Source organism: Cervus canadensis, chromosome 32 (genome assembly GCF_019320065.1).
Source record: "Cervus canadensis isolate Bull #8, Minnesota chromosome 32, ASM1932006v1, whole genome shotgun sequence".
In the NCBI taxonomy this organism is placed as follows: Eukaryota; Metazoa; Chordata; class Mammalia; order Artiodactyla; family Cervidae; genus Cervus; species Cervus canadensis.
In genome coordinates, this window is record NC_057417.1 from 2,949,302 (window position 1) to 2,961,876 (window position 12,575).

The window sequence follows — 12,575 nt, forward strand, 5'->3', positions numbered from 1 at the left end:
AGAGGGTTAGGGCTCAGAGACAGGCAGGTGAACACACGCCACACATTGGGCACTTAAGGCCCATTTATCTTACATATCTCATTTATCTTACAGCATCTCCATAAAGGAGGTGACAAAATTTCCATTTTAAGGGCTAGAGAACTGAGGCTGAGAAGGGATCCTGCCCAAAGGGCACCCCTCACAGAGGCAGACTCAATTCAGAGCCTACCTGTGCTTTGGCTTAAAATGCCAACTCCAGTATATAAGTGGAATCATATAATATTTGTCTTTTTGTCATTGGCAAGTTATCCTTAGCATAATGTCCTCAAGACTGTTCCAAGACTGTTCCATGTTGTAACTTACGTTAGAAGTCCCTTCCTTTTTAAAGCTGAATTGTGTGTATATCCCACATTCCAGTTATCTACTCATTCACTGATGGACATTTGGGTTTCCATGTTTTAACTATGGTGAATAATGCCTCTGTGAACACTGGTATACAGATATCTCTTCAAGACCATGCTTTCAACTTTGGGGGGCATATACCCAGTAGTGGAATTGCTGGATCATATGCTAATTCTATTTTTAAGTTTTTGAGGAGCCACCATACTGTTTTCCATAGCAGATGGACCACTTTATATTTCTAGTAACAATGTACAAAGTTAACAATTTCTCCACATCTTCAACACTTTTTACTTTTGGTTTTTTTGTTTGTTTGCTTGCTTGTTGTGACCATCTTAATGTATTTAAGGTGGTATCCCATTTTAGTTTTTATTTGCATTTCCCCAAAAGATGCTTGCTCCTTGGAAGAAATGCTATGACAAACCTATTAGACAGCATATTAAAAAGCAGAGACATTACTTTGCTGACAAAGGCCCATCTAGTCAAAGCTATGGTTCTCCAGTAGTCATGTATGGTTGTGATAGTTGGACCATAAAGAAAGCTGAGTGCCAAAGAATTAATGCTTTTGAACTGTGGTGTTAGAGAAGACTCTTGAGAGTCCCTTGGACTGCAAGAAGATCAAACAAGTCCATCCTAAAGGAAATCAATCGTGAATATTCATTGGAAGGATTGATGCTGAAGCTGAAGCTCCAATACTTTGACCACCTGATGGGAGGAACTGACTCATTGGAAAAGACCCTGATGCTGGGAAAGATTGAAGGCAGGAGAAGAAGGGGATGACAGAGGATGGGATGGTTGGATGGCATCACTGACTCGATGGACGTGAGTTTGAGCAAGATCCAGGAGTTGGTGATGGACAGGGAAGCCTGGTGTGCAGCAGTCCATGGGGTTGCAAAGAGTCAGACACGACTGAGTGACTGAGCCAACTGAACTGAATGACTAGTGATGTTGAGCATCTTTTCATGGGTTTATGGACCATTTTTGTATCCTCTTTGAAGGTGTCGCTTCAGTCCTTTACCTACTTTTGTGTCAGGTTGTTTGTTGTTGAGTTTTAGGAGTTATAGATATATTCTGGATATTGTGCCTTATCTGATACATAAGTTGAAAATATTTTCTACCATTCTTTAGGTTGCCTTTTTACTCTGTTGATGTCTTTTGATGTACAAAAGTTTTTGACTGTCATGAAGTCTAATTTGTCTGTTTTTTCTTATGTTACCTGTACCAATACATCAACTTTTATATTGGAAAAAAAGGCTTTTCATTTTCATCTCTAATCTGTTTCTTCCCTAGTGTTTTCCATGTCAATAAATGACATGGCTAAACTTCTAGTTGCTCAAATGTCTGGAAATTATGTTTGAATCCTTCTCTTTCATGTAGTCAATACAGCAAAGATTCCTCTAGTTTATACCTCCTAAATATCACTTAAATCCTTCTACTTATGCCTTCATTTCTTCGTTGCCAGTATATAGAAATAAAGTTAATTTTTATATGATGATTTTTCATACAATAACCAAGCTAATTTCCCTCATCAATTTTAGAAGGCTTTTTTCTTTCAAGATTTCTTGGGATTTTTCTATGGAGATAGTCATATCTTCTGAGAATAGATGGTTTTATTTCTTCTTTTCCAATCTGTATGCTTTTTATTTATTTTTTCTTACCATATTACACTAGTTAGCACTTCCAACATGATGTTGCACACAAGTGGTGAGAGCAGACATTCTTGCCTGGTTCCTAGTTATAAAGCACTAAAGTATATGTTAGCCTTAGGTTTCTTTTTTTACAGATGTCCTTTATCAAGTGAAGGATGTTTATTTCTCTTCAGCTCAGAGGTTTTATCAATGTATTTTAAGGCTGATCTGAAGACAGCAAGATAGTCTCTTCTTTGATGACTACTGACAATAATTAGTTACACATTTCATAGTACCACATCATGTTAAAAATTCGAAGTCAATAAATGGTACAAATAGTATTTTGTTATGATTTTTATAATGTTCTTTACCTCCTGGTTTAATTTTCATTTATTGCATTAAATCTTTAAGAAAGGTATTTTAAACATTATGGCTTTCCCCACTGCCCTTGCCAGTCCCAGGCAGAGTTATCCTCAGCATGCAGCAGGTGTGTGCTGACCTCAGAGTCTGTTCTGTCAGTAGGTCTCTGTGCCCACTTCTCAGCAGATGCCCCTCATCCAGTTCCAGCCCAGAACAAGCCTTCTCCTCCTCTCTTTGAGTCATTTTTTTACAGTTCTTCCTTGGTCAGAGCCTTTTATTTTCCTACCTCACTCCCTGTCTTCTTGGTAAAGCACAGAGCCTTGCTTAGTAAACATCTCACGGGCGCTCTGCATCCTTGGCCAGGTTTCCGTTTTTTTCTCCTCCTGGGGCTCGTGAGGTTTGGCTTTGGGCTTTGCTACGATATTATGACTTTTTTAGGAAGCTGTGCTAAGGTGTGCTATAAGCTATGTTAATTCTAAGGTGTTGTTGTTATTCTGACCCTAAACAAATTCTGATATCCACCAATGAGCATGTTTAGCATAATGCAGATGTTTTCATTCAACCTGGGTTTTTACCGTCTAGAATTTACTCTTTCACTTTGAAATTCTTACCTAAAAATTATTTATATTCCTGGAGAATGTTTTCATTCCTTCAGAAATGATTTTCTTTCCCCTTTTTGGCCACACTGCCTGGCTTCTAGAATCTTTGTTCTCCAACCAGGGATGGAACCCATGCCCCATGCAGTGGAAGCATGGAGTCCTAAGCACTGGACCTCCAGGGAAGTCCCAAAAAACGATTGCTATGTGTACACAGTTGGGTTACTGATAAAGAGGGAAGAATTAATACATTCAGGTCTGAGGGTGGAGGGAAGACAGATAACATTTTGCATACCTGTTTGTACCAAAGTCTAGAATCATCATGGTAGGAATTCTTACAGCTTCCCTGAGGTGTGGGGATTTTCATTCCCATTTCTCACATGATGAGGCCAAGGCTCAGAGGACCTGGGTGACTCAGTCAAGGCCACACAAGGCTCTTGTAAAGAGCAAAAGCCAAGGTCCAAACCCAAGAGTCATAGACTCCACATCAATACATTGCCTCCAGGTGGGAGTATAGAAAGTTCTGAAAAAGCTGCACAAGAGAGGCTCATCTTTTTTTTTTCTCTTCAAACTTTAAACTTTTTATTTTGTATTGGGGTATCATTTTAGTTCAGTCACTCAGTTGTGTCCTATTCTTCACAATCCCGTGGACTGCAGCACGCCAGGCTTCCCTGTCCATCACCAACTCCTGGAACTCGCTCAAACTCTTGTCCATCGAGTCGGTGATGCCATCCAACCATCCCATCCTCTGTCATGCCCTTCTCCTCTTGTCTTCAATCTTTCCCAGAATCAGCATCTTTTCCAAAGAGTCAGCTCTTCACATCAGGTGGCCAAAGGATTGGAGCTTCAGCATCAGTCCTTCCAATGAATATTCAGGACTGATTTTCTTTAGGATGGATTGGTTTGATCTCCTGGTAGCCTAAGGAACTTGCAAGAGTCTTCTCCAACACCACAGTTCAAAAGCATCAATTCTTTGGTGCTCAGCTTTCTTTACGGTCCAACTCTCACATTCATACATGACTACTGGAAAAACCATAGCTTTGACTAGATGGACCTTTGTCGGCTAAGTAATGTCTCTGCTTTTTAATATGCAGTCTAGGCTGGTCATAGCTTTTTTTCCAAGGAGCAAGTATCTTTTAATTTCATGGCTGCAGTCACCATTTGCAGTGATTTTGGAGTCCAAGAAAATAAAGTCTGTCACTGTTTCCATTGTTTCCCAATCAGTTTGCCATGAAATGATGGGCCCAGATGCCATAGTCTTCATTTTTTGAATGTTGAGTTTTAAGCCAGCTTTTCATTCTCCTCTTTCACTTTCATCAGAGGCTCTTCAGTTCCTGTTCACTTTCTGCCATCAGTGTGGTGTCATCTGAATATCAGAGGTTATTGATATTTCTCCCAGCAATCTTGATCCCAGCTTGTGCTTCATCCAGCCCAGCATTTCACATGATGTACTCTGCATATAAGTTAAATAAACAGGGTGACAATATATAGTCTTTACATACTCCTTTTCCAATTTGGAACCAGTCCATTGTTCCGTGTCCAGTTCTGACTGTTGCTTCTTGACTTGCATACAGATTTCTCAGGACACAGGTAAGGTGGTTTGGTATTCCCATCTCTTTAATCCACACAGTTTGTTGTGATCCACACAGTCAAAGGCTTTAGCATAGTAAATGAAACAGAGGTAGATGTTTTTTTCTGAAATTCTCTTGCTTTTTCGATGATCCAGTGGATGTTGGCAATTTGATCTTTGGTTTCTCTGCCTTTTCTAAATCCAGCTTGAACATCTGGAAGTTCTCGGTTCACGTACAGTTGTAGCCTAGCTTGGAGAATTTTGAGCATTACTTTGCTCATTTGTGAGATAAGTATGATTGTGTGGTAGTTTGAACATTCTTTGGCATTGACTTTATAGAGACTGGAATGAAAACTCACCTTTTCCAGTCCTGTGGCCACTGCTGAGTTTTCCAAATTTGCTGACATATTAAGTGCAGCACTTTCACAGCATCATCTTTGAGAATTTGAAATAGCTCAACTGGAATTCCATCACCTCCACTAACTTTGTTCATAATAATGCTTCCTAAGGCCCACTTGACTTCGCACCCCAGAATGTCTGAGTGATCATACCATCATGGTTATCTGCATCATGAAGGTCTTCTGTGTATTCTTGCCACCTCTTCTTAATATCTTCTCCTTCTGTTAGGTCCATACCATTTCTGTCCTTTACTGTGCCCATCTTTGCATGAAATGTTCCCTTGGTATCTCTAATTTTCTTGAAGAGATCTCTAGTCTTTCCCATTCTATTGTTTTCCTCTATTTCTTTGCATTGATCACTGATGAAGGCTTTCTTATCTCTCTTTGCTGTTCTTTGAAACTCTGCATTCCGATGGGTATCTTTTCTTTTCTCCTTGGCCTTTTGCTTCTCTTCTTTTCTCAGCTATTTGTGAGGCCTCCTCAGACAACCATTTTGCCTTTTTGCATTTCTTTTTCTTGGAGATGATTTTGATCACTGCCTCCTGTACAATGTTATGAACCTCCGTCCGTAGTTCTTCAAGCACTCTTGTCTATCAAATCTAATTCCTTGAATCTATTTGTCACTTCCACTGTATAATCGTAATGGATTTGATTTAGGTCATACCTAAATGGGTTGGGAAGATCCCCCAGAGAAGGGAAAGGCTACCCACTCCAGTGAACTGAGAACTTCCAGATGTTCAAGCTGGATTTAGAAAAGGCAGAGGAACCAGAGAGCAAATTGCCAACATCCATTTGATCATAGAAAAAGCAAGAGAATTTCAGGTTGCAAAGAGTCGGACACAACTGAATGACTATTACCTTCACTTTCCTTTGGAATATCCTAGTTGTTTTCCCTACTTTTTTCAAATTACGTCTGAATTTGGCAATAAGGAGTTCGTGATCTGAGCCACAGTCAGCTCCTGGTCTTGTGCTGACCATATAGAGCTTCTCCATCTTCGGCTGCAATGAATATAATCAGTCTGACTTTGGTATTGACAATCGGATGATGTCCATGTGTAGAGTCGTCTCTTTTGTTGTTGGAAGATGGTGTTTGCTATGACCAGTGTGTTCTCTTGGCAAAACTCTATTGGCCTTTGCCCTGCTTCATTTTGTACTCCAAGGCCGTACTTGCCTGTTACTCCAGGTATCTCTTGACTTCTTGCTTTTGCATTCCAGTTCCATATGATGAAAAGGACATCTTTTTTTCATATTAGTTCTAGAAGGTCTTGTAGGTCTTCATAGAACTGTTCAACTTCAGCTTCTTCGGCATTAGTGGTTGGGGCATAGACTTGGATTACTGTGATATTGAATGGTTTACCTTGGAAACAGAGATCATTGTGTTGTTTTTGAGATTGCATCCAAGTACTGCATTTCAGACCTTTTGTTGACTATGAGGGCTACTCCCTTTCTTCCAAGGGATTCTTGCCAACAGTGGTAGATATAATGGTCATCTGAATTAAATTTGCCCATTCCAGTCCATTTTAGTTCACCAATTCCTAACTTGTCACTCTTCGTTCTTGCCATCTCCTGTTTGACCACTTCCAATTTGTCTTGATTCATGGACCTAACATTCCAGGTTCCTATTGAATATTGTTCTTAACAGCATTGGACTTTATTTCCATCACCAGTCATATCCACAACTGCCCATTCTTTTCACTTTGGCTCCGTCTCTTCATTCTTTCTGGAGCTATTTCTCTGCCCTTCTCCAGTAGCATATTGGGCACCTACTGACCTGGGGAGTTCATCTTTCAGTGTCATATCGTTTTGCCTTTTCATACTATGCATGGGGTTCTCAAGGCAAGAACACTGAAATGTTTTATCAGTCCCTTCTCCAGTGGACCACATTTTGACAGAACTCTCCACCATGACTTGTCTGTCTTGGGTGGCCCTACATGGCATGGCTCATAGTTTCATTGAGTTAGATAAGGCTGTGACCCATGTGATAAGCTTGGTTATTTTTTTGTGATTGTGGTTTTCATTCTGTCTGCCCTCTGATGGAAAAGGATAAGAGGTGGTATTGGGGTATAGCTGATTAACAGTGTTGTGATAGTTTCAGGTGGACAGCTGGAGGACTCAGCCATACATAGACATGTATCCATTCTCCTCCCAGTCCCCCTCTCATCCAGGAGGGCACATAACATTGAGTAGAGTTCCATGTGCTATACAATAGGTCATTGTAGGTTATCCATTTTTAACATTGCAGTGTGTACATGACCGTGCCAAACTCCCTAATTATCCCTTCCCCCTGGCAATCACAAGTTCATTTTCTAAGTCTTTGAGTGTTTCTGTTTGTAAGTTCATTTGTGTCATTTCTTTTTAGATTCCAAGTAAAAGGAACGTCATACAATATTTCTCCTTCTTGGTCTGACTTGTTTTGTTTAATATGACACTCTCTGTTTTCATCCATGTTGCTACAAATCGCATTATTTCATTCTGTTTTATGACTAATATTCCATTGTGTGTGTGTATATACACACACCACATCTTCCTTATCCATTGAGAGGCTCGTTTCTGATTGAGGGGATCCAGGGAAGATGGGCTTCATGTGTTTTAACAGGTTTTTGGAGATTATTTGTTATTGTCCAAGAGCAGCATCCTTTTGGAGTTTGGAAACAAACAGACACTATTATTATGTATATTTCACAGCTATTGAAACATACCTATTATTATGTATAATTCACAGCTCTTCACTATAAATTGCTTTCTAGACAAGGCCTCCTTTCCAAGTTTTGAATCAAGTCGTTTGTTTGAGGTGCTCACTTTGAACTTCTCTGCGCATGGTCATTAGCTGCGTAAACATTCTTTGTGTCTGGCTTAGGCCGTGTGTGAAGCACTGTGATGAAATGTCTTTTGAAAATCAAGAAGGGGAGAGATTCTGCACTCCAGTGTATTATAAAGTCCTCGTCCTGTGGATCAGGATGCTATAATGAGAGCCCACACTCATAGCTGGAGCGCCAAGTTCAAGTCCCTCACTGGTTGTCAACTGAGTTAGTACTCGAACAGTTTTTAGAATGGTGCCTGGCCTGGAGTAAGCACTCAGTAGATATTGGCTAGTATTGAGCGTCAGAAAATATCCCCCAGTCAATGGAAAGGAGGCAGTTGTGGTGGCTTTGGAGTCTTTTAGGAAAGGGGTTATGAAAAGTAGTGATAAATTGCTCTTGATTCATAGAGTCCTTTTGAGATGGTTTATCTCATTCGAAGTCATAAAGGATTCATCCTCTGTAACCAACAGTCTGTTCAGCTGGGTAAAGAACTGACCACTGGGGTCTTAGAGGGCCTTAGAATCAACACAGCGCAGTCCAGGGTCAGCTAAAGAAGCACCATCAGTCAATGGCCTCTTCAAATCAGGAGCCTCAGGGTCAGGCCAGACTAGTGACGAGGCAGATGCTGGCTACAGGCAAATCCCCAGCACCACCAAGGGAGAGGCTTCCTGGTCCCCAGTGCCAGGCAGGACCTGCTCTTCTCCTCACCTGAGCTCTTACTGTGGGTCAGCCAGCCTTTCTCCAGAAAATTCCACTCACCCCAAGATTGGGGTCCGCTGGAAATACAGCCACCTGACTGGCCTCCCCTGAATCTTCTTTCATCCTTAGGATCCCGGAGCTAAGGATTTTTTTAAAATTCTTTAAAAAAAGAGAAAAGAAAATAATAAGCTTTTAAAATTCTAATTCTTTTTTTAAAATTTATTTATTTTGGGCTGTGCTGGAACTTTGTTGCTACGCAGGCTTTTCTCTAGTTGTGGGGAGCAGGGGCTACTCTCTGTTGCGATGTGAGGGTTTCTCAGTGTGATGGCCTCTCTTGTTGCAGAACACAGGCTCTAGGGCACACAGGCTTCAGTAATTGCAGCACATCAGCTCAGTAGTTGCAGTTACCAGCCTCTAGAGCACAGGCTAAATAGTTGTCAGGCACAGGCTTAGTTGTTCCACAGCATGTGGAATATTCCCAGACCAGGTATCAAGCCCATGTCTCCGGCATCAGCAGGCAGATTCTTTACCCCTGGGCCACCACAGAAGCCCTAAAATTTAATTCTTTTTTAAAATGAAAATGATACATAAGCTTGCACAAAGTGAGGAAGAAAGGAAGGAACTATTAAAATATAGTATAAAGGGTTTTAAACCAAATATGAAAGTTACCTTCACTTCCCACTTCTGTTTCCTAGCTTTAACTGGAGTTAATACTTTCCTTTGTATCTTTGGAAAAGTTCTATCCATAAGATACGAATATGTATAAAAAACATGTGTAATTCTTACCCCTCCATGTCTTTCTTTTTAAATTTAATTTATATTACAGATCTTTCCAGAACATCAATATAGATCCACCTGTTTCTTTTTTTAAAATGTATTTTATTAGGATTAAACTTAAAAATATTTCTGTGAGATATGGGAATTCTGAACTCTGAAGCATCTAACAACATAGCTAAAAGTAAGTGAACACCAGACTTGGCAGAATTATAAGGAGAAATGCATTGATCCATAATTACAGTGGTGACCTAACCAAGTCTTTCAGAAACTGATACAGATTCAATAGGCCAAAAGCAAAGAATAATGACATAGGAGATTTGAATCACCCCATCAACACATTTGATTGAGTGGAAATATGAGGGACTCCATGTTCAACGGTTAGAGAATGCACATTCTTTACATACTCTCATGGGATATTTAGAAAAACAGGCCTATACTTGGCCATAAAGGAAATCTCAGGGCTTCCCAGGTGGCTTAGTGGTAAAGAATCCACCTGCCAAGCAGGAAATGCGGGTCTGAACTCTGGGTTGAGAAGATCCCCTAGAGGAGGAAATGACAACCCACTCCAGTATTCTTGCCTGGGAAATCCCATAGCGTCACAGAGAGTCAGACATGATTTAGCAACCTAACAGCAAAGGAAATTTCACTACTGCTAATCTCCCTGTGGTTGTAATTGCTGAAATGACTGTCTTTCCCCTCTCTTTCTTGCCTGAGGTGGTTCTCTGTGTGTGTGTGTGTGTGTGTCTCTAAGTCATGTCAGACTCTTTTGTGACCCCATGGAGGTCGGTAGCCCAACAGGCTCTGAGTTAGTTCTAGCAGTTCCTATTTCACATCTGCCCATTTTCTGACTTTCTAGACTATACCCCTGCTTTATGGTCTTGGCTGTAATTGCCTTGTAAAGATTTTTCTGCTTTCTTTTTAATTCATGTTGGAAATGGAATGTGGGGTATAATTTTCATCTGCTCATGGCAGGAGTTTTCAGGTGAGTTTTTAATCATCCCTTGTGAAAGTGAGCTGCTCTCTTTCACTGTTTCTCTTTTGCTGTCTTTGCAGGATGCAGAGCTTATTCCTGAGGACTATCAGAAATTCTGTTCTTTCCCCACTCTAGTTTTCTCAATCATTTTTAGTAATATCTGATACAGATGGGTGTGCTGCTGTAATTTACTTGACAGAATATCTGACTGACCAGTTTGAAAGGAAGGGTTTGTGTCTCTGACTCACACCTCACCCGGGTAACTAAGTCAGTACCTCACACATCGTGGGTACTCGATAAATATTTGTTGAATAAATTAGCACAAAAAGAAACAGATCCGAGGTTAAATTGGTCATTTCAAAACCCATTTATTAAGGCTTTAAAACATTATTACAGGGAGTGTGGAAGCCAGGAAGCTGAGGGAGGGGGGAACCTCACTCTTTGTCCAAACAGTCATCTCCATGATGACTCTGGAGTCCCAGGGGAATGTGCTTCACCTTAGGGCACTGAGCCCCTGCACTCTTAGACACTATTGTGTGTGTGTGTGCGTGGTAAGTCACTTCAGTTGTATCCAACTCTTTGCACCCTATGGACTGTAGCCTGCCAGGCTCCTCTGTCCATGGGATTCTCCAGGCAAGAGTACTGGAGTGGGTTGCCATGCCTTCCTCCAAGGGATCTTCCCAACCCAGGGATCGAACCTGTGTCTTTCTGCGGCTCCTGCACTGCAGGCAGACTCTTTACCACTGAGCTACCCGGGAAGCTCCTAGACAACTGTCAGTAGAATATAAAATACGTCTTCCTCCATAAGAGGGAGGTTTGGCAGGATGCACAGGCCAGTTGGTGTAGCCATTTGGATTCAAAAATTTTTCCCATAAAGATGGTCACACAGTCTGCAGGGTCATGTGTATTAGGAAAAAAAAAGAAAACTTAAATACCTATTGTTGGAGATTAGCATTCACAACTGTGTCCACACACCTCAGGGGTGCATTTGATGATCCATTGAAGCAGGGCAGAAACTGTTTCCATTTATTTTCTAAATAAAAGATGGAAATTCAGCTTCACTAATATTTACAATTAGAACGAGCCCGCACCATCAGCTCAGTCAGCAACCTTGGGTCCGGTGGCCACCTAGCTGCTGAATGTCCATGGGAAGGGGGACGGAGGTTCCCCACCTCACATGTTGATTTGTCTTTAGCATGACTGCTGTTTGCAGTTTCCATGGGTCCCGTTGAGTGGATTTCTGGATTATTCTCTTATTTGACTTTGGGAAAGGCACGAACAGCCTCGGCCGTTTCAGAACGGGCCCTCTCTTGCAGGCCGGCCCTGGCGGAAGGAGCAGACCGAGGACCTGCAGCGGGTGCTCAGGACCGTGGACAGCGACATCCCGCTGGTGCTGGTCAGCGGCAACCACGACGTGGGCAACGCCCCCACCCCCGAGACCATCGCGGAGTTCCAGCGGACTTGGGGAGACGACTACTTCAGCTTCTGGGTCGGGGGTGTCCTGTTCCTAGTTCTCAACTCCCAGTTCCTGTACGACGCGTCCAGGTGCCCCGCCCTGAAGCGGGAGCAGGACCGCTGGCTGGAGCAGCAGCTGCGCAGCGCGGGGCAGCGCGCCTGCCGGCACGCCGTGGTCTTCCAGCACATCCCGCTCTTCCTGCAGAGCATCGGCGAGGACGACGACTACTTCAACCTCACCAAGTCCGTGCGGAAGGAGATGGCAGACAAGTTCGTGGAGGCAGGTAGGCCCGGGGCTGCGGGGAGGGAGGGGGTGCGGGGCGGGGGCGTAGAGCCCGGTCTGGAGAGGAGGCGTCCGGATCCTTCTCCAGGCCAAGGGGAGCGAGGGCGGGGCCTTGGACCGAACTGGGTTCTCACCCAGCTCTGCCACTCCTGGCCGTGTGACCTTAGCCTGCAAACCTCAACTTCTTCGTCTGTCAGGAACAGCAGAGGCAGCTCTCGCAGGATGGCTGTGACGCTTCAGTGAGAAGACGCCCCGACCGCGTTAGAGCAGCCCCCTAGCTGAGGGCTGAGTTGTAACTGCTCACTGCTGAGAATGGGGACCCTGAAGGGTGGGGGTATGGGAGGGGTGTCTGAGTGTGGCTGTGGGTGCCCCAGGCGGAGGAAGAAGCCAGGGTTATCTTTTCTCATTACTCTGGGAAGCAGAAATTTGCCCAGGGGCAGACGACGTTTAAGAGCCACACTTCCTACCAGTATCAGATGAAACCCAGGGAAATCCTGGGATGTGGCAGGTTGGGGAGCCTCATTCCTGTTCCTTTATGAAGTGGACTGAGTTCTCATCCAGAAGCAGGCGAAGAAATCTATTTAGTCTGATCTTACCCTGCTGTGAATTTTAAGCTAATCACACACATGACATGTACCCATGTGCATGCACACACAC

General features: G+C 42.8%; 1 protein-coding gene across 1 annotated transcript in view; it reads left to right on the plus strand.

The window, feature by feature from the left end:
- The window catches only part of CPPED1 (calcineurin like phosphoesterase domain containing 1), a 127,638-nt gene that overhangs the window by 83,368 nt on the left and 31,695 nt on the right, over positions 1 to 12,575 (plus strand). Inside the window, exon 3 of the mRNA XM_043455282.1 lies at positions 11,497 to 11,919. Coding sequence (XP_043311217.1) covers positions 11,497 to 11,919 — 423 coding nt within the window. The remainder of the gene's footprint in view (positions 1 to 11,496; positions 11,920 to 12,575) is intronic.